A 23,632-nucleotide genomic window follows, 5' to 3' on the forward strand; every position below is an offset into this window, starting at 1 on the left:
ACTATTACAGCAGAAGTACACAAAACTAAGTGTATGTATATGCACTTAGAACTGAAGCACATCTTTTCACAAGTCTTTGCAATGGCATTTTACTGCTTGATTTGGATGCAGAAGTGTTATCTGAACATATAAGTATGCACGAGTTTAAATGATAGGCATACATTTGGGGGCTGAGCTGTTTCTCAGTGTCTCGGCTGACTTTAGGGGCGTGAAAAGAAAAGAGCTAATTGCACTCAGAGGTGTACAGAACATCATGTGCCAGGTAGTAAAATGTTTAGGCAGTTTCCATGCTATAATTTCTTCCCTCATTCCTTACTGAAAAGCACACATCATCATACAAGGATAACCTCTGCCTGACTCCATAGTGACCTATAAGGTTAGGCTCTGTAGTTGAAACTCATTTAACCTGTGTACACTTGTTAATGGCCTTCCATGTGCATGCCCTCCAGAGAAGAACAAGCTGTCTCATAGCTACTGTGCATGAGATCTTCATTTTATTTCTTCCCTCCAAGTCAATGGTCTCTGCCATTTTATTTGCAGATTTAGTAGGGAAAATATTTCAGCCTTGAGCAAGACATCAATTTCCCTGGAATTCAATGGAGACCTAAGAGGACAAAGAGGTTTGGGAGGTGCCCCTCAGTGTGGGGACTCACTTTTAGGTAAAACAGGGGAAAGGTAGTTAGTAATCTTAGGAAAAAGAGAGAAACATTGTAATGCTGCAGAGGAAAAAAATAAAAAAACAAACAAACAAAAACCTGAATTCTTGTGTCCACAGCAGTGTCCACTAGGTTTAAAAATGATTAGCAAATGGTTATTTCATTGGGTCAAAATTTGTTAACTTCTTTAGTTCAGTCCAATAGCCATTTCATAGAGCATTTCTCAGAACAAATGTTCTTTACTGGAAAATCCAGTTCAGCTCCCTAATGGAAATGATGATAGAAATAATAAATGCCAATTATTTGGCTCACTGGAATCAGGAGAGTCCCAGAACAAACACTGTGACTACAAAAACATAAAATTTAAAACATTCTCATAAGCTCCCAAATAAGACTGTTGAATCCCCCAACTGATTCAGTGTTGCTCACTGTGGCACTTGATAAACACTCTCTTTCTCTAGAATGGGCATATATTCTTCCAGATCTTTCCTCAAAAGCCTTAAATGAATGAGCTGAAGGAGCCACATTTAATTTGGCTGTTGAACAGAGTCAACTGGCTTTTCATCACTTGTATTTCAAACATGCTAAGCAGAAATTAGCACAGTATGCAAGAAGTCTCAGACAAATGCTTTTGCCTTGAAAAAAATGATTTACTTTACATGTATTAGAGCCTGATCTTTCAAGGATGCTGAACATCCTACATTTGCTCTGACATCTATGGATGCTTACCAGCTCTCAGCAGGTGTTCAGGGCATCAGAGAATTAGCCCATTACTTTGCAACATCATGCAGTATTAACTTCTTTCAAAAGAGAAGTGATACTGAAATTTATATTGCTTTATAAAGAAATTGGTGCACCAGAAGAAAACATAATGAAAATTGGTACATGAAATTTGCAGAGATTAAAGAGTACCTAGGCAAGTGAAATCACTTAGAGGATCAATTTAATTGTAACAATATGTCAGAATTCAGGAACATAGCTACACTTAAAATACTAAGTCCCACATTTTAGGGGATAATTAATAGCTTAGAACAGTTAGGACCATAGCTTCAGTGTAGTCAATGTCAAACATTCTCATATTAAGAGTATGAAATTTTATGACATCATGTTCTTCTGTCTAAGGTTTTGTTTGTTAGTTTTCCTGTTCTACTCAAAATTGAAAATTTCTGCCAAAATATTTCAGCCCACTGTTATTTTGGAAATAAAAATACTCTTTAAAATGTGTTGCATCAAGGCAAGAATGCTCAGTTTTAATATTTTATATAAACTCGATTTTTCTGTTTTAAAATGCTAGTTATTTGACTGCATATATGGAAAGCTTAAATAAAAATATTTCTAAAAATATCTCTATTTTTTGAAATAATATTTTGATAGTAAATTATCTTGTAAAACAGCCAGTCTTACTGATACATAATTTTAATATTAATATTCTGTACTTTCTGGATAGAACAAGATTGTCTAAGATAATTTGATCTTTATTTATTTATTTATTTGTTAGGCTTGGGATATATTTTGGATTTGGAGCTTACATTTTTAATGTCTGATATATTTTTCACATTTTTTATTTAATTGAAAGACAAATGAGAGTAAAATTGACATTCTCATTCAAGCTTGTATGTTCTGTGTCTTTAAAAACAAACTAACAAGCAAAACAATAAAACAAAATAACCCTTGGGAAAAAAAAAAAAAAAAAAAAAAAACACAATAATTTTCTCTGTAAGGCATTAGAAAGCTCAGAACCAGGTACACACACATGCATGGTGAAATTCACCAGTGGAAACTCTTACATCAGAACAGGGTTTTAGAAACAAACAAACAAAAAAATCACCTTCACAGTTCCTGCCCTTATCTTGCCCAGGCCCAAGTGGAAGCAGTAAGAAAAATTAGACTTACCTTCTGAATGGTGATGATTCCTTCCTGAGTGTCTTTGTCCACAGAAATTTTGAATACTCCCAAACCATCACCATCTACAATCTTATACTCCATTTCAGCATTGGGTCCCACATCTGCATCTGCAGCTTTTATTCTGGCCACCACAGAAGACACAGGTAAAGACTCTGGGACATTATATTGATATGATCCTGTGAAATTTAGAAATTTAATAAATTCATAGTTTTCTGAGACTGTAAGCTAATATATACATATATATTTTATTATATATGTATTCTTCTGTATTCATGCATCTGAGTACTTGCTCAAACTACCAGAAAATATTCTTCAGTTTAAATAGAAGGTTTGAACCTTGTACAGATGGACTCTGAATACCATGGGTATTCTTTTTTTTTTTTTTCTACAAGAATTACAAGACAAAGATGCATGAACATCTTTCCACACTTAAGTGTAAGTCATGAGGCAAATGTCCGCAACTTTCCAATGAAAAAGATGTTTTCCTTATTTGTTTTCTATGAAAGAGGAAAAAAAGTTAATATGTCAAATGAAATTAATATAAAGACATTACTTTATAAATCTATATCTGAGAGGAAGGAATTCGCAGGTGGCCTTGCACGGTTTCACACATCCCTGAACTAGAGATAATGAGGAAGTAAGCAGCGGAAACAAAAACTTGAGAAGGTTTGAGATAAATAACTTGGCTGCAGTGTTAAAGATGAGCTTTGCGCAGTGGCCAATTGCTGGCTGGCTTGAGGCATGTGTCCGAGGGTCTCTAACCAATTGTATGACAGATTTGGGCGTGTGGACAGCGCATGGAGCTACGGGGAAAGTATATTAGTGGAGAAAAATGGCAATAAAGGTTTCCTATTCAAGAGCCATCGGGAGTCCGTGTCTTTCATCCCTTCATATATCTTGGTAAGGCAGTTTAGAATCTGAATATGACTAGAAACTGAGATATATTCATTTCTTTGACAATAAATGCATCATCTGCACTCTTGAAAATTCCAGCTTTTTCATTCAAGTAGAAAATTATATATATGCTGTCAAAAGGATATCTGAATGCAGTCAGTAGCCAATAATATCTTCACCTTCAAAAATAACTTGTTATTCTATGATTATTTGAAACAGTTAATGGTAGGAAGCCTGTTTTATATTGTTGGAGGTGAAGCTGGAGTGAATATATTTGTCACATTATTTTTGTGTTACTTTGCAAAGACTTTATAAGATCATGTGACTTTTGTAAAATTATCCCAGACAGAATGTTATTAAAAACTGGTCTGAGAGAACAACTGTGTATCCCTTTATTTGGTTGGGATGAGAGCCACCTTGGTCAAAGAAAGTAAACTGAGGCAAGATGAATTTCCAGCTCCTCTGTGATTAACTTCTTAGGAAACACTGTATGCACAAGAGAAATCCTGCTGAAGTGCCAAAGGAATATGAAAGATTAACAGTCAAGTTAAGAAATTAAGTATCCTGAAGTCCAACTGGCAAGAGATAAAGATCTGTTAAGGTGTATCTTTTTGTCTTTTTATTGGTAGTGAAGTAAAATATTTTAATAAATGCACCTGCTGTATATTACTTCAGTTCAGATGATTTAAGATATATTAGGTAAACAAAACAAACAAACAAACAAACAACAACAACAAAAAAGGATTATTCCAATTTAGTAGTAGTAGCAATAATAACAATAATGATAATAATATATGTTGCTGTCAGTGGTCCTCAAAGTATTTAACATGGAAGCTGACTAATTTTATTTTTTGTTTCGAAATAATGAAATAAATAAAGAAAATAACAATGTTTAGAAATAATTCCAAAATTCAAGTAACTTACGTCGTGAAAAGCGGGGTGGGTTGTCATTTACATCAGTCAGTGTGACAGTTACAGATGTTGTTCCTGATAATCCACCATTTTGCCCAACCATGTCCTTTGCTTGAATAACTAGTAGATACTGGTCCTTCGCTTCTCTATCCATATTTGGAAGGGCAGTCTTGATAACACCTGCAGTAAGACAAGATATGTCAGTGGTTGCAGAAGTAAATATATTGCCGTGAAAGCTGAGTTTGTCTTTAAAAGGTAGCAGCAAATAAATGATAACAATATTTTACTAGGAACTGAACTGGCATACTACAAGCTTAATTTAAGTAGTCACTGAAAACCACATTATATATGTATTTTTTTCCAGTTTGTGCTACGTTGTTTGGGTAATGCCATCCATGACCATGTTTTCAGAATATCTTCTCCCTGAACTGCAAAGTTACTCAGGTAACATTCACTTCCTTTGAAGATATCATCTCCTGTGTTTGATTTCCCACTCTCTTACAGCTAGTAAGAATAGCATATTCTGTACTCACTTTCAAGATTCCAAGTTCAAGATTCATTTCACAATGCCCAACAGTCATTCAGCACATTAACTCTTACAAATATTGATATCATGACACACTCTGCATATATATGCAATTATCTTATTTCACCAAATATTTGCTTTAAAAATAACTACTTCTAAAGCATTAACGTAATTAAGATACCTTGATTTGTTAAAGAAAATACTGTTATATCTGAAATAAAGTTTTTGTTATACCCATTTGAATATCTGCATACAATTTGTAATTATTTGATTTGAAATAAAAACCAAAAGAAAGCTCCATGCTTCCTCCTTTCAGTTCTGTTGATATAGATCAGAAAATAAATACTCTTTCTCAAAACCTGATGACTTTACGAATATTTCATGTTCAGCACACAGTACAGCTGCTAACTGATTTCCAGAGAGGCAGCCGCTTACTCCAGCAGCACTTAGTGTCAGCAGTAAAGGAAACATAAACAATCTAAATAAAGGAGAGGCACATTGGGGCACATATCTCTTCATGGGATATTTGCCGAATGTTTAGTTACAGTTTTATTTCTTTCTTCCCTTCTGAATTCAGGACTTGCCATTAATAAACTCAGGGCTGAAACATTTACTTCACAAACAGACTGCCTGGCACTATTTTTACAAGATATTAAAAATACAGTTAACATACAATTTCATAACTTTATTGTCTCTAAAATACTTTTCCTGGACTGCTTATTTTTCTATCATATTTAAATTGTCAAGCAGTGTTAAACGGTGATTTGGAAGCTAATTATCAGGCACACAGGAAATTTCAGTATCACATCAATATCAAATAGAATGCAAACATTCCAGTCTCAATCTTTAAAGGTTTTGATTTAGCAGAAAAATACCATATTATTGGTCAGGGACTGTTTGCAGTCATTGTGACAATACACATTGCACATATACATAGAAAGCCAAAAATAAAATACTATATATCATATCTTTTTTGGGAAAAAAGTACTATATTGAGGACAGATTTATTGTAATATGAATATGTTTATACTGCTTATTTCTGCAAGTTTAGATGCTGTTAAATGGAGTGTAACTTTTTGGTCACAACAATAGGATTCTGGTCTGTTTCCCAACACATTTTTTTAAATGAGAAATAGAGTAAACAGTTTGTTTCTCTTTTGTCCCAGCATGTCCATCTCTGAAATGGAGATTATAATTCCTCTCCACATACGCTAAAATACCAAACTGAATTAAGCAGATTAAAAATGTATTTTCCCACTATGTGAAATGATACACAGAATCATAGAATTAGAGAATAGTAAAATCATTTAATTTGGAAAAGATCTTCAAGATCACCAAGTCCAACCATCAGCCCAACCTACTGAGTCCCAACACAAAGCCAAACCTCCAAGGGTGGACAGACACTCCACCACTCCCTGCACAGCCCCTTCCAATGCTTTGACCAACCTCACTCTGAAGAAATTCTTCCTAATGTCCAATCTAAACTTCCCCTGGTGCCAGCTGATACCATTTCCTCACATCCTATCACCTGTCACCTGAGAAAAGAGGCCAACACCCTCCTTGCTGCAACCTCCTTTCAGGTAGTTATAGAAAGTGTGAGGTTTCCCCTCAACCTCCTCTTCTCCAGACTTAGCAGCCTTAATTCATAGAATCACAGAGTCATAGAGTGGTTTGGGTTGGAAAGAACCTTAAATATTCCAAGCTCTCTGCCATGGACAGAGACACCTTCCACTAAATCAGGTTGCTCAAAGATCCATCGCACCTGACCTTAAATACTTTCAAGGACTGGGCATCTACAACTTCTATGGGCAACATGTCCCAGTGCCTCATCACCCTCACAGTAAAGAATATCTTCCTAATTCCTAATCTAAATCTACCCTGTTTTAATTAAAAATTACCCCTTCTCGTATCACTACACTCCCTGACAAAGAGTCCTTCTGGTTTCCTGTAGGCCCCCTTTAGGTACTGGAAGGCCACTATAAGGTCACCCTGGAGCCCTGTCTTCTCCAGGCTGAAGAACCCCAGCTCTCTCAACCTGTCTTCATAAGAGAGGTGTTCCAGTCCTTTGATCATCTTCATGGACCTCCTCTGAACTCGTTCTGATACATCCATGTCCTTCTTGTGCTAGGGGCCCCAGAGCTCAATGCAGTACTCCAGGTGGGGTCTCACGAGAACAGAGCAGAGGGGAAGAATCACTTCCCTTGACCTGCTGGCCACACAGCTTTTGATGCAGCCCAGGATGTGGTTGGCTTTCTGGACTGCAAGTGCACCTTTCCAGCTCCTTTCTGAATTTCTCGTCAACCAATACCCCCAGGTCCTTCTCCTCAGGTCTGCTGTCAATCCATTGTCCACCCAGCCTGTATTTGTGCTTAGGATTGCTCCGGCACAGATGGACCTTGCTGTTTGCCTTTGTTGAACTTCATGAGGTTAAAATTCCCCAAGTTGCTTTTCATAAGTCTTGTTGTCTAGTTCCTCCACCAGCTTTGTTGCTCTTCTTTGCACACACAAGACCAACTCAATATCCTTCTTGTTGTGGGGGACCCAAATCTGAACAAAATATACAGTTAAATGGACAATTTTTATTTAAAAAAAAAAAATAAGAGGATTAAAGATTGTGTTTTGCTGTGGCTGAAAATACACAATAATTTTTCACAAAATTTCAAGGAAATCGTAAAAAAAAAAATTAAAAAAATCCCATCATAATTTGTTTTGAAAGTGGCAGAAAGATAGTGTATCAGATGAGGATGGGAAGTACAATGATTTCTGGTTCAAACTAATGAATAAAAAATACATTTCCCACAAAAGAATACAGTTTGAAAAGTGAAGGAGAGAGGTGGTCATGCCATAAATCTACACTTTAGGAAATCTGGTGAATAGTGACATTTGGACATTTCCATAACAAAAATCTGAAAACAAAACAAATCAAAACAAACAAACAAAGCAAATGTTGAAATTTTCATTGTTCAGAAATATTGGAACAGGCAGTAGACCAGGGAGTTGGTAGATTGACAAAGAGGTAAAAATTTCAGTTCCAACAATGTAAGCTTATCAAATCACTCAGATGTGTTATTTTTGTGGTATATTGTGGTATATTTGTGGTATATTCAGAAGAATAAGAGAGTAAAAGATCAACAAAATCATAAGGTATTCAATTAACCAAGAGATCATATTAATAAGTTGCTAGCAAATTTTAATGCATATGCTCTTTTTTCTCAGCATTACTGTAGAGACAGTTTGTGGAAAGTTACCTGTCTTTGGCTCCACAGAAAAGTAAGGTTGTCCTTGCAATATGCTGTAAACCACTCGGGCACTGTTGCCGTAAGTAGGATCATCTGCATCAGTGGCTGTTACTTGAACCACAGAGGTACCTGCAAAATGTTTAAGGAACTATTGTACATAAAAGATCCATGGATCTAAACTACATGCAACATGCAGTTCCAATATATAACTGGAACAGTGTGAGGTGGCTTTTTCACAGCTGTTCATCACTTCCATGATTCAGCCTAGAATATAAGGTCCTTTTTGTAAACCAATAATATTGATTATTATAGAATTTATTCTTCCTAAATAGTCTCAGAGTTTAACTCACAGTAACAGAAACCACATCACTCAGTAGTTCCCCTCTCTATTTATAAATTTGGTTGGTGGAGGGTATATATAAGAACAAACTTCCAATGAACAGTGTTTTAAATGATGATGAAGCCTGAAGTATGGTTGAGGATGATGCCTGAAATATGTTATGAAATATCAAGTATGAAATATAGTAACAATTGCCCTTTGAAGAGAAGTTCACATATTAAAATTATAAATGATGAGTAATACAGATTCAAATATAAACATATTCACATAAATTATATATTTTGATATTTATAAACACACACACATATATATATAAATACTTGCCCTTTCATACAAGAGAAGACTGAAGAGTTTCTGTTTCAGCTCAGACAACAAACGTGAGAGATACCTCTAAACTCCTTTAAAAAGCACTCATTTCCCTCTGCACCTACAATGTTTCAGTAACACTTGAGGTCATAATCTGCTACATAAATATTTCTTTAGGATAAATGTCTGTATGTTAACAGGAATAAGAAAGCAACATATTTAACTGGCTAGCAAGAAGGGTGTAATTTGTGAGAATCTCATTCAACATCCCTCTCCTATTTATTATGTTCTCCATGTAAGTTGCCATTTGTTTTTGTACTGTATATGATCTATGATGTCTGCTGAGAGCAGAATAAGACAACACATGGGAGCCAGGGTCTTGGCTGTGGTCACCACCTTTGATAGGCAGAAAGGATTATTATTTCTCACTGGCAGATTGTCAGCAACATTGAGACCTTCCACTCAACAGCCCAAGGACTCATTTGGAGGTTAGGTTGCAAATTAATACTGTAGCAATTTGGCAGATGCCCAGTGCAGATCTTCAGCTGAGGATCAGATTACCTATTAAACTGGATTTAGGAACAAGATTAGAGAGAAACATTTGTTAAAAAGAGTGTTCGTTTTCCAACTGAACATATTTTTTGTTATGTGAAAATGAAAGCAGCAAATCCAGAAATCATTCTTTAGGAACAAACTGCCGTAACAAGTGACCACGATGAATTCAATATAAATTGTACTCTGCTTAGTTTTATTTTGACTTATTCAGGAAAGGATGAGAGAAAGTTCTGAAATTCTTCATGTTTAGTGTAGTATGCGCACCACTCTCTTCAGCTTTTCTATTCTCAGGTAAGTAGAAGATCGTAAATGGGTCTTGGGATCAGGTTGAAGGTTTGGAGAAAGAGAGGATTAAATGATGCCATTTATAAAATGGTACAGATAACAAAGGATGAGATCTTGAATGAATTCTGACCAGAAGTCATCTTTCATAGGATAATTTTACTCATATATGACCTAACTAACCCACATTCCTGACCTATCTTCCTAAAGTATCAATGGCAAAGCATTATGATTGCAATTTTATTTCAAATGCATTTTTTCTCTCTCGTGGACTGTCTAATATTTTTGTACAGAGAGAAGGTCCCTCTTAACCTGAAATTTCACGGGCAACTATTAAGTAGATGGGAAGTTTAAAAAGAAAATTGATAGTTAATCCATCAAGTCATTTATCAGTTACAGGACTTAAAATACATCAGTTTTCTGTTCACCACTAAGAGCTTTGATTCAGTATGTCAAACTGATTTTACAGATTACTCTATAATGTTACCCATATGGAGACCTATTTTAAATTTTCCAGAGTCTCTTAAGCTTTTGAGTACAAGGGTATCCTAATCACTATTTGACATCCTGTGTTTTTTGTGAGAGCCAGGCTTACCACATTTACACAGTCTCTAAGCCCTGACAGTGAAGCGTACAATGTCTGCAAATACTGGTAAAAGTTCTTATAAACCTCAAGGAGCTGTGCCTTTGCTCCTTGTTCTTGCTGCTTTCAAGGACTCCAGACCAATAAAAGATCAAAGAAATTACAAGCTCTGCAATTTCATCACAGAAATTTTGGAAATCCTGAAAGCTTAGAAGGACTTGTTTGCTGTAAAAAATCTACTGATGTGGCAAGCAAGACTTCTACATTTTGTGAGATAAATAAAGCCAGTATCTGAATCTAATTGGCTTCCTCCTAAACTGAAGATTTTCCCATTCAAACACATATATCTACTAGAAACAAAACCAAACAAACTAGCAAACAAACAAAATTAGGCAGAAATTCTAACACCAAATATTTCTGCACTCATCCTACTTGACTGTAATCAACAACTAGAAAATGATGATACTTTCCTAGTCCCTTTGTGCTTATCATATTTATTTTTTTTCCTCAAAGCTCATGGGAGAGAAAGATATTTTAAAACAGCTACTATTATCATTATTTCTTTGAGATTTGCACTCAAAAAATTTCCAGAAATTCTATGTCCAGAGGGAGATTTTTGCGCAATATAATTTTTTTTAAAAAATATATGCAGTCTAACATAAGGTGTTTTAACGATGTGAATAGACCTACTTGTAGGAGATCTGTTGCAAGGAAACATAATACACAGAAAGATCAGTAGAGATTTCCAGAGATATTTTCCCAGAGGAAAATTTCTCTTGAAGAATAAGGATTCCTTAAAAGGATCCACATTGCAACACAGAGATGTGTTCCTTTACTGAAATTGTCTTCCTTCCTGAACACTTTCCCTGACCTCACAACAGAGGCAATTATCATGTAAGTGTCCAAGTAATGTTGGAATCAAAGGTAACATGGGACAGTCTACAAACAGAACTACACCTTCTTTTCATTTAATGAACTGGTTGGTGCTGTAAATCTTTACCGCAGCATTGTTCAGAGCCCTAGACTGAGGTAGAAACAGGACACTAACCCTACCTCAAACCCATTAACATGCAGTTATAGCCTGTAGCTTCACGACTTCAACTTCAACAAAAATATTTCTTCTAGTTTGTATATCTGATACAGGCTGAAAAGACAACAGACATTTACTGAAAAATCATGTATTTTCCTCTTGAATATGGATTTATCTATAATTATCTTTCTATACAATTGTCTAGGGCTTTGTAGCAAAGCTAGGATGTCAGTTCATCTAAATGAATTTGACATAAAGCCACTTCATAAAATTTTTAAGCAATTGCAGCAAATATTGAGGGAAAGTCTGTGCTGCTATATGGAGACGTTCCACACATTTTGTTATTGATGATATAGTTAATAACACGCTGGCTTCTGGGTGGATGGCACAGACTTCTGTTTTGTTGCTGTTATTGTTGATGGTATTTGTTTGCTTGTTTTATTTATCCAGAATGGTTAAGCTGTCATTTTTAACCTAACCTTTAACAGATACTAGTAGATATCACAATATAACAGTCATCCAAGAACTTGACATATTTAAGTTCTGATATTAGGCCAAAAAGAAGGAAAGAGGTTCTCTTGTTGAAGGGATCCAGAATTTAGAATTATATTTGTACTTTAATTTACCGGTCAAGATTCACAGATGTGTCGGATGTTGCAGAGATCAGACTTTTCTGAGATAGGGTCAAATAAAGGTGAGCTGAGCTGGTTGAGCAAGTTGTTGATGTTATTTTGGGATGGAGATACTTCACAGGGATCATTTTTAAATCTCTAGGTTTATTGTTTTAGGAACCTCTCCACAGAGTGTTTTTTTTTTTTTAATTGTTATTACAGTGCGTAGTACTTGATCAAAGTTTTAAAATAGATTTGTATGAGAAATGTGTGTTACTTCAGTTTTTAACACTGGTGAAATCACTTAAGGGAAAATTGGTTTCCAAAATGAGATGAATTTAACAAATGCAGATTTTTGAAACTACGCAAATCCTTAAAATAGAATTTTAGCCACATTAAAAAATTAAATCTAGGCAGACAGTTACTAAAGACATGGACTATTATAAATTAATGATGTGTAATATGCAAAACGATTCTATGATGGCTTCACATTTCTAAGGGATAGCAGCTTCTACCAGAAATACTAAACACCATTACTACCAAGGTATCCATAGTACCTGCTTAATCCCTACATGCAATTACCTAGACTGGTTTTGCTCCACAGCTTCTGGTATTTCTGTGCTTCTGCCTTTGGGCTAGATCTGCTGCCATAATGCCTTGACAGCCTTTCCCCTCCAGGAGCATAAAGCAGGAGGCACAGTAGCTGGAAGCAGGTTCTACACTCATCCCTTCCTCTTTAGTCTGCCTTCACTCAGAGAAAAATCCCAAGACTGGTCTCAGCCCAGCATCAAGGTCAGATGAAGTGCCTTTTTTTTTTTTTTTTTTTTCTTTTTTTGATAAATATGAAGTGTCTCCATCCACCTCAATCAGAAATAATAAATGTAACAAGAAAGGAAGGCATTACTTGTATTAGGTAATAAGTAAGGCTGTTCATATGTGTGGAGAGTCTAGAAAATGAAACAAAGCCAAAACTGTGTTGTTCATTGGATTTTTTATTGCCAATTCTCTTGGTTATAAGCCAAATGGGTTTGTCTCACATCAGCTATTTTTGTGTACAACATCACACATCGCAGTAATGCTCTTTTAATACTCTTTTAAGTATGATTTACAATTTTTTGTTTGAAATATAAAACTGCCAGATGTTTTTAAGTAAAATGAATACTTAAATATATATGATTTTCAGATAAGCCATATCTTTGAGGGTTTGCTATGAATAGATTTATAAGCCATCAAGATATTTACCTTATTCAACTTAATCAGTATAATTGGACCAGACCCAAATATAATTTGAACCTCACCCGAAGTCATTTCAAATAACAGAAAAGATTGACTTCAATTAGCCTTAGATAATGCCCTAAAATATTTGCCAAATATAATACAGAATCATTACACTTGCGTAACCATCCTTAAGGTTAAAGGTGATAGTTCTAGCTTTATAGTTAATTCAGGTTTATAATCCTGTGATCTCTTTCATTTTGTTAAATATCCAATTAAAAATCATTGTCATTGATATAATTTTATGCAAAATAGAAGAAAAATATACTTTGTTTCTCTTGAATATTTCACAAATGCTCTGAGTGGTTAATTAAAAGTTGTGTTATGTGAATAAACTATGGATCTATGTAACTATGGAAGACAAGTGTCACATAAGCACTTCATGGTAATCCTTAATTTAGTAATATTTCAGTATTCAGTAGATGTGTGATACAAACAGTGAAGATATTTTAAATGTACAGTTTCAGGAAGTTCATGAAGATGAAACTGCCCTGCCTCAACATAGATCTTAGAGACTGCACAAGGTACAGTTAATGATAACTTTGTACAATATTCTACCGAAGTTGAACATATATTTGGTGCTGCTGTCCATACAGGATAGAATTTCTTTCAAACATTCATGTGGTAAAGATTCATCAAAATATGCAAAACCATCTCATTTTGAAAAATAGTCCTTATATCACCCACTGTTTAACGTGCACTTCCCAAGAGTTGATTCCCAATGTGTTTTTGGAACAAATGGAACATCTGTGGGAGGTTGGGGCAAGGATCTGTGTGTATAGGCAAACCTCAGATATTTACAGGAGTTGTTCATATGTCAATATATCAGTGCAGGACAGGAAAGTGGTAACTCATCCAAGAGGGAAATTAAGAGATACTATTCTTAAAGGAGAAGGACAAAGGTGTAAAAATCTAATTATTGTAGCATTCTACAGATAACAAATCCTAAAACAAAACATCAATTGATATATATATATATATATATATATATATATTTACAGAGCATGTTTTTACAGTGCTAAATATAGGTTTTATAGTCTTATATTATCTGATTATTTTTGCCAAGTTCAGTAGGAAAAAGTTCTCGGCAATGTATCACGATATCATATCCACCCTAATGCTGCTCAAAAGCTATGGTGTCCATCCTTCTTTCCAAGGATGCTACTGCTTCTTCAGTTATTCACATAGTGTTTGAGTGATAATGAATAAGTGCCAAGTATCAAATAAGAGATAGCTCACTGGTTAGTAAAATAAATAAATAGAAAACTCATTAGCATTGTTTTACTAATATTCTATTGGCTCCTAAATTGAGATTCAAATGTAAAAGCAGTGTTGACTGATGATTGCTGAAGGGCAAACAGGCAGGGAATACTCTCTTCCTTCCTTCCTTCCTTCCTTCCTTTCTTTCTTTCTTTCTTTCTTCTCTCTCTAGCTCTAATTTAGAGGCATTGTTCAGTGTCCAAAAATAAAAATAAAAATAAAAATAAAAATATAAAAAATGTCTTGAGAACACTACAGCAAATTCTATATTGGCAGCTTACCTAGGAGTGTCAAATTTTGCTATGGTCTAAAATCAGTCAAACAAAGACATTCCTACTTTCGATCACCATAAAACTTTCTTAACCAGAGGTAAGAATTCCCATACATGTATTTCCACTGACATAGATGAAGTTCTTATGCTTTTTAATGTCATGCTTGTATTTAGAACTTCAAGATAAACTAAAATTCAACAAAATGTCTCTGGGCAAAATTCTTATCTGGCTTGAATCAGACAGGTTTTGAAGGAACACAAGCACCTGACAACAGATAAACATTTGTTCTCTTTAAAATGAAGAGATGGTGTATTTGATGTTGAAATTCTTTTATAATTCAAACTCAGGAACAGAAGCTTCACTCCTTTTCTAAGAGAGGGTCTGAAGCCTCTAACAGCTATTCTTCTCTGATTCCACTGGAATTTTACCAACTACCCCCAGCTGTACCCCAATATCTGCTACTTGCATATATTTTCCAGAGAGCTGGATTTGAGTATTAGAAAAGATACACAATAAACTGTTACCAATATATGCAGCACTTACCAAAAATGTTATGCATTAACAGGAATGTGAAGAATTTGTTAAGAACAGACTTTATCTGAACAAAATGATATATTATCACTTCTGAGTACCATAGCATAGGTGTGAAACTTATTATTGTTAATGAGAATTACAAGACAAAGCCTCTGGGCACTGGAATGAGAAATACGTCATAAAATGCTTATCTGAGTCCCTGAATAGCAATTTGAGTTTCACAACATTATCGAGGGGTAAATACTTAATCTAGTATGCTTTTTTCAGTTCAGCCTTGAAATATATAACTGTTGCAGGTGGCTCATAGATAATTAAGTAACTTACTGTGATACAGTAAAAAATAATGAAATTTTAAAAAAGGCAATAGGAAAAAATTTCCCACAACATCGACAGTGTATTTTGCACTTACCCACAGGAGACATCTCAGGAACTCCAGCAGTGTAAGGACCATCCAGAAATTTTGGCTCATTGTCATTGATGTCCTGAATCTTAATGACGAACTCAGATTCTGGTTCCACCGGTTTATTAGTCAGCCTATCTAGTGCTTGTGCTCGGAGTGTGTAGTAGGCCTGCTCTTCTCGATCCAGCCTCTTTGTAGCATGAATATCCCCTGTGTTCTCATCAATAATGAAAATGGAACTTGCCCCTTCGCCTGACAAGATGTATTTGATGGAACCATCTCCTTTATCAACATCAGAGTGAAGCTGGTGAAAAATTGATGAGAGATGAGATTAACTTACAAGAGAGTCAGTGGCATGGAGATATGTAAAAATAATTCTTATGTCGAGCAGTAGTACATGAAATTTTATTGTTCTTGGAAAGATAAGCTGAATGTTTATCAGGCACAGCACATGAGGGAGTATTAGAATCTGTCAGCTTACTCTTCTGAGCAAGACAATTTCATTCCTTTCTGCAAACATCTCATTTTCAAATACATTTTATATCGACTTATAGTCTTCTCCTTCTGAAGTTTTACATAGCCACGCACACACACACATTATTATTATAACCATTACTTTACTCCCCCCTAAATGTAACTGACTTTTGGTTTCTGCTTATTGTTCTACTGAAGGGTGTGACTTCAAATAAATGTTATTATAAACTAAATGTCAGTGTTTGTTTACTCCTATGCATGTATGGGAAACCACATACTGTTTTCCACACTGTTTACTGTGTAGTTCACTAAAATATATCAAATGAATAGAATGAACTGGCCAATAGGTTTCTCAATACTATGCAATGGACCTGTAGCTTCACTTCCATATCTTGCTTTCTGTCATCTTACTTCAGAATAATACAAAGTTTGAGAAAGACGAAGAAATGTCCTAACGCTGACTGAATATCAAATGACAAGTGTAGTTTCCCTGGGTCAAAATGTATCTCCCATTGAAACTGCAAGACATCTTTACAGAAAGGAGCTTTCTTCCTCATCATGAAGGCTCTTTTAAGTCATGGAACAAGGTTCCATAGTTTTTGTAGCTCTTTTATGTCTACTGAGTCCCATGTTCCTGTTACAGAATGCAGGCTCAAACACCTCTGATATACTTTTCAAACTTGTATCAACAATATAATTGATCTAGATGTCATGTCAAAGTAACACACACACAATAACTGTTCAATATTTTTAAATAGCTGAGGAGAATATTAAAGATGATAAGATTCTTTCTCTCTTGTCTACTTTGTAACTGCTCTTAACTCCATATCACACTGGTTTTGGAGGTAACTCTACTGTCATCATCATTACAATGTCCTCCACTGAGAAGGTCTTTTTTTTCCCTCCTCTGTTGGGATTATCTTTGATATAGTAATTACTTCCAGAATGCACTTGCAGTAAATTGCTGTCTCAGGCACAACTTCGTACAGCTGCAAAACCTTCTTCTATTTCAGCAGGGAAGAACTGGTGATCAGTTTTGAATTTTTCAGATGGGTAAAAACCTGCCTATTTCTTACACATTAGTTCATTTACACTGTCTTACACAGTCAGGGTATCTCATGCAATTACAGTGCACTTCCTCTCTCTTTTAAGACAAGAATGAAATCTGAGCTTCAGAGTGGATCAAAAAACAAAAGTGGGGTATCTAAAGAAGATTAGGTACATTATTTCAAAATATAGCTTTCAAAATATAGCAGTCATTCGACTGCTTCCTAACTCCTGAGATACCTAAACAATTCTGAGATTTCTTTGGTGGAGCTTCCCAATCCTTTAAAGTCCTGCTTCTTAGCACACTAAGGTGTAGTCAATGCTGACACTGTGAGCAGATCAAGGGAAAATGTATTTCACACCAAGTCTCTTTGAATATCCACAGAACTGCCTATTCCTCAGCCATAATGAGTTCACTCACTAAACTATACAGCTGTTCTCCTCACAAATCTGGTAGCTGTGGCTCTTGCTGTTTTTTCAAACTTGACAGGAAGGAATACTCATCCTTCTTAAAAAGGAACGGTGGTGTATGCAAGTAAGAATCTCTTTGGCTTGTTGTTTGTTGTTGTTGATTTGTTATTCGTTTGTTTGGTTGTGTGGCTTTTGTTTGTTTGCTTGTTTGTTTTCCTAAGGCACATTTTCTGGGTTCTCTTGTGTGCTGCAGAGGCTTTGTGTAGTTTCCCCTACATACCCAGATTACTGCAGTATAGACTGAAATATTGAGCATCACATTAGCTAAGAACTGAAACTATGGGGTACAAAGATTCAATGCATTTTTCTGCCTGAAGAAATTCAGTTTTTTCCATATATCATGTTCTAGTAGAGAACTGGTCTTCCTGTGGTGGCTTTAATGCTCCCATTATCTCTGTAAGAATTACTCCACTTTCTGTGGCATACTTAAGGAAGTGCTGTTTATCAGGTAGAGCAGTTGTCTGAAGGTTAGAGCTGTGAAAGTAGATCTCTTCAGGCAGGTAAGGGAACTGAGTCCACACCTGAAATTGCCGAGAACAACTTCGCTCTACCTCATAGTAATGAAGCCTCACCTGTCAGTCCGTCATACTGTAACACTCACGCCTGGGTCTCACACTGCAGGGCTGCACAACCTCCTTTTCACATTGGATTTATATCAAGACCAATCCTAAGTAACTTTCTAGCAGTGTTTCAAAAGAAAAGATACCTTCAGGGGAGAGAACAGAAGTGTAAATCCTCAAAGATGCACTGACTAAGGCTTTCACATCCCAGAGAAAAAAGGAAATCTGTAGCTTCAGCATTTCCCATTTGCTCACACAGTAGATTTCTGATTAACACATTGTTTTCAAGGTGTTCCACTCTGAGGTCCATAAATCTCCACATGGATTGCACTACAGTGATTGGTGCCCTGGAGTGAAATACTGAACAGAAGCTACTTTTTGGAACTATGCCTTGGTAGAAAACTGCAAACGGATTAGTAAAGTGATTAGCAATGGCCTTTTTTACTCCAAGGTTGAAGTTCTGAGTAATAAAACTTCTTTGAATCTTTTGTTATTTTCTATTTTTTTTTTTTTCTACTTAGCCTTTATAAAATAACACTGGCCCGTGTTCAAGTTACTAAAGCACCATTCTCTACCTACTTAACCCCAGGGAAGGTGATGTAGATAAAGAATTAGTTCATTTCTTGTACTATGGTATAATCAATTCTATGTAAAACACTCTCAAAGATTTGTCTCAACATTTCTGTGTGTATTTTAGAGTCAGTGTGAGGTCACTTAAACTACAACACAAGAAAACAATACAAAAATAAGCTATTCTTACAGAATCCAGATATATGTTTGGTGCAGTTTTGAGATCACCTCTATTTGTCCAGCTATTTATATTAAGAGTCTATGAAGTGAGAATTGATATTTTCCTTATAAAGTTGTCTTTAGAAAATGCATTATTTCCTTTTATTTATTTATTTATTTGTTAATGAAGAAGCACACTTAAGTATGAGATCTCTGATTAAGTACATATTGTTATTTTTTCCTGTAATTGATTTGACGGTATTTGTCCAAAATACTATTAGTCCACAGAACAGTTGTACTTTACAGGAAGATTCCAGAAAAATCTGTAGGCTTCAGAAATATATCTGTGCCATCTACTAGATTGTCTGTTGCTCCTGATACTTTCTACAGAGAGATCCATATAGCAGTCAGAACTGCAGCTCAGCTGAACACAATGACATTAATATCAGAGGAGCAAGACAAACTCAACTTCAAATTCTTGTTTCAAGAGACATGGAAGATTTAAAGATTCACTGGGTAAATTTCATCTGATCTCATTTTGGAATATCACAGAAAGATTTTCTTTCAGAAGCAGTTTGCAAAAAAAAATATATTTCAAATAAAATAATTTCTCGTCCTTGTACAGCTCTTTTGAAAAGATGGAAATCTAAGCCATGGTGTAAGGCATCTTCATTTCTCCTGCTGCTGCATTCTGAAAGGGGAATGCTATAGATTGTTTTCATGCTTCCAATTCATTCCACCCATTGCCACCTCCATGAAATATCCATCATGGTCCACATCCTATTGCTTCCTTGGTAGATTCCACATACATACAACATGAAGATGTTAGGTGTTTTGGTGTTGGGTGTTCTCTGCAATAAACTGCACAGAAAACAGAGAAAGAAAGCAGCAAGCTTTTGCAGAAAGAGAGGATGCTTTTTAGACAGGAGAACAACTTCTGAAGTTCTGCAAAGGTTAACAGAGAGCAAACAGATATAATAAGGAAAGCTACACAAGCTTTGTGGAGGCAGAGAGTGTGAGTGCTTATTAGAAGCGAGCTTATTTATTTATTTATTTATTTTAGAAGAGAACTTACTGAGTATCTTCTACTGTCTATGAAATCAAACTAAAAAGAGAGCACTTAAATCTTCTAAACCAAGCTCTAAATCTCCCCTCAGATTTAGAAAATGCTTGTTTAGATATGCGTGATAGAAGAGAGCAGTCAGTTTGACTCAGTAGCAAAGGCATGTCTACCCTAACTCCCGTGATGAATAAAATTTTGTCTTCACATACATTTCTCATTCTGCAGCAGTAAATGCTTAGTATACTGTCTCACCCAAAGATTTATGCTTATTTGGACTCTTAGAATCATGAATATTCTAGGGAATACTCAAACCTAAATATTATGTTTCCTTCAAGATCCTGAATACTCAATAGCTTTTTGGGTTTAATGCATTTGTAGGTGCAGATCTGTAGTTTGCATCACTTGCCATTAAAGTATGCTAATGCAGTGTTTTCAGTAGAGAAGGACATTTATTTTTATCAGTAAGCAGAGGTACTGCAATGCATTAAAAACAATTTATCTGGCCACCACTGATCTGTCTGAGTTCTGAATTAGAGGTTTTCTATTGCTCTGATTTTCTGTTCAGGCTCCCTTAAAGTAGATACAACATTCATATGCTCTTCTCCTTTTTTCTCCTTCAAAGATCTCACTTTATAGAAGTTCCTCACTGTGGTAGCATGGATGATGTTTCACTGCAGACTCTACAGATTCAGGGCTGAATCTGGATGAAGAAGAAAAGCAGAGAGAGAACATGAGGAGGTTTGCAGCAGCAGCAGGATCACACAGTAATGATGGCAAAGGGACAGACATAGCAAACGAGATACTTCAGTGAAACCCAGCTCCATATCTCCCTGATGCCAGAAGAAAAAGTCATTTATTTGCAAAACAACTGAAGTTTTCTCAAGAAGGAGAGCCTGCCTGCTTGCACTCTTTCCTTTCTTGATGTGCAAGCAGCTAGAAAGGGAGGAAAGAAATAAAAATATGACTCATGATTGTGCAGACATCTGTACTTCTTGGTGATGTGGAAGTGGCTAAACGGTAGTTTTATTTCTGCCTTGTCTCTAAAAGCACGGAGGAACAAGGAAGGGAAAAAAAAAAAAAAGAAAAAAAGAAAGAACACCAAGCTATGAGTAATCTTCTTGTCTATTTTATAACCAAAACTTTCTAGCACAAAACTCCACAGAATTGACTGTGGGAGAAAAGCACTCTTGTCTTCAGATACAGTATGCCCCAACTGCTTTTAGGGAAGATATAGCAAGGGAGCTTGTCAGCTGTATACATATTAAACATGTAATTGCTAAATGAAGGAAAGTAGGCTATTACAAGCAAAGACTTAACTTGATTGTTTCTTTTAAATTGTTCTCATCACAACAGCAAAGATCTTAAAACTTCTGTTCTGAGGTTTTAAAATGCCTTTTCCACTCAGATTATGACTGTCAATAAGTGTTTTGAATTGTGATAACTCATAAATTAATAGACATTTGTATTTTCAGTATTTTTTTATAAATGATGTTATATTTATTAACTCAGGATAACTAAGGGTTCAGTACTGATGATTTGGAACAATTTTATGTCAATAACTAATATTTAAAGTGGAGCATAGGCAACGGAGTCAGCATTTAAATCCAGTTTGTGCACATATCACCATGCGTAAGAGCCTTACAAACATTAGTTATTGATATTGTTTCTGTTTTCAGAGAAAGCTATGAAAGTCTCACTTTTGTAAACTGTAACTGTATTTCATTATCAACAGCTTGAGACATCTTTTTGAATTTCTTTTTTTTTGGTCTCATTACAAAAGTAATGTGGGACAGAAACAGATTTTTCAACATTTTGTTGATGTCAGCAAAGCCTTGTGATTCACATGATTCATTTCATACCTAGGCAGTGAAAACATTATTCAGCAGGTGATGAGTTTTTCCCTCCCTTCCTTCCTTCCTTCCTTCCTTCCTTCCTTCCTTCCTTCCTTCCTCCAAGAAACATTGAGGAAATGATAAAATAAAATAAATAAAATAAAATAAAATAAAATAAAATAAAATAAAATAAAAATGGAGGGCTTTTGTTTGCTTTTGGTTTTATTAACTTATATAAAACTATAGTACAAGCTTGGTCTCAGAATGGAATACTCTGTTCTAAGTTCTGTGCTTCCAGCATAACAGATGATTATCAAGGACAAGAGATCAAGTAAACATAAATGGTTATACCCCAAATCCCTAGTATTTTTAATAAAAGGGAGATTGAATAGAAGAAATTTGAGAGTACATACTTATGCTGCCTGTTTCCTCATCTCAGGAATGTTATCAATATGATAGGGAACCAGTACAGACAACAGTGCCACAGTGGCAAAATTTGCCACTTTGAAATACTAGCAATTTCATGTACTGTTTTGTTGCCTCTGGACTTTCTCCTTGTCAGGAAAGAGCAAAGACACATGGGAATGCAGCGGGGTCCCATGCTGCAGATCACAGCATAACCACATTATATTTATCTAATACAAGGAGCTTGTGACAGCCTTGTTCAAAACCCAGTCAACCTAGACAAAATTTCTACTCTGTTCTGAACTAAACCCCTGAAAATTGCACCTACAGCGCCCAGAGCTGACAGAAGACCTAAGAGCTGCTGTAATGACTGAGGTCCAAGACATTCCTGAGATCTCTTCATTCCCAGCATCATCCTTATAGTCTGTCTGAACTCAGGCAGTCTCCAAATCCTCTGTTATATTGCATCTGGTAACACTGCTGTCCTACAAATGACCACAAACTAATATATCTATCCGAGAACATCCCAAAGTCACATGCATAATGAGAGGTTACATATCACGAGTGCATTTCACCTTCGAGGTAAAATCAGAGAACATCCCTTTGGGAGTACCAGCTGTGTCACCCCACAGCTTGTCTTTAATAGACCTCCTGCAGGCAAATTATATGTTGTTTGTGTATCTTGGGCTTAGAGGTCTTCATATTCAACAGTGTATATATAGCCAGTAAGAATAACGCTCTATCTAAAGTCAAAGTATTCATGTAGATGCATGATAATAAATAAAATAAATGAATAAATATATAAATAGGTTAAAGAGAGGAGAGAGGAACTAGAGATTAAAAACAAACAAGCAAACAACAACAACAAAAACACGTATGAGAACATAGCTAGTTCTGAGGGACAAGCAGAGAAGCTGAATGGGAAACAGACTGATGAAAGACCTCAAAGGGATGTGATGGGGTAGAGGAGATGGAACGTGAAGAGGAGGACAAAAGGACACAGAGAAAAGGAAAAACAACAAGTTGAAATAAGAGGAAACATTATGAAAAAAATTTGAAAAAAAAGTACTAATGAAACAAAATCAAAAAATAGTAATTGAGCTGTTTTTGTCAGTGACTGAATGGTGTTAGGCAGTCACAGTAATGTTGTATAGTGCTACCAACATCTTTCAACGTCTTTTCATGTTGTGTGTAATGCAAAAATGATTAAAAAAAAAAAAAAAAAAAAAAAAGGCTGATAACCTAAATCTGATCAGGTGTCTTTTTTTTTTTTTTTTTTTTTTTTTTTACTCTGAAGTAAAAAGAAAATAGAGGGTGAGATTTAAATTGTCAACGGAATTAAAATTCTGGAATCAGGGGAGCAAATAAAGAAAACTGGCTGAGGGGCAGGGAGGGTAGCTTAAGTATCAGCCTGTTCTAAATGAACTAGGTATCATTCTTGAAAAAATAATTATTTGCCCTATTAATTTAC

The 23,632-nt window shown here is 35.5% G+C and overlaps 1 protein-coding gene across 4 annotated transcripts in view; it reads right to left on the reverse strand.

Moving 5' to 3' along the window:
- LOC118257413 (cadherin-7) overlaps window positions 1-23,632 on the reverse strand; it is a 90,745-nt gene that overhangs the window by 31,792 nt on the left and 35,321 nt on the right. For all 4 annotated transcript variants that reach the window (XM_050709351.1, XM_035565376.2, XM_035565377.2 and 1 more), the window contains exons 3-6: window positions 15,590-15,884; window positions 8,142-8,261; window positions 4,380-4,547; window positions 2,550-2,737 (exon numbers count right to left, since the gene is read on the reverse strand). In XM_050709351.1, the coding sequence (XP_050565308.1) occupies window positions 2,550-2,737; window positions 4,380-4,547; window positions 8,142-8,261; window positions 15,590-15,884 (771 nt within the window). The remainder of the gene's footprint in view (window positions 1-2,549; window positions 2,738-4,379; window positions 4,548-8,141; window positions 8,262-15,589; window positions 15,885-23,632) is intronic.

The sequence above is a fragment of the Cygnus atratus genome, chromosome 2 (assembly GCF_013377495.2).
Source record: "Cygnus atratus isolate AKBS03 ecotype Queensland, Australia chromosome 2, CAtr_DNAZoo_HiC_assembly, whole genome shotgun sequence".
Classification (NCBI taxonomy): domain Eukaryota; kingdom Metazoa; phylum Chordata; class Aves; order Anseriformes; family Anatidae; genus Cygnus; species Cygnus atratus.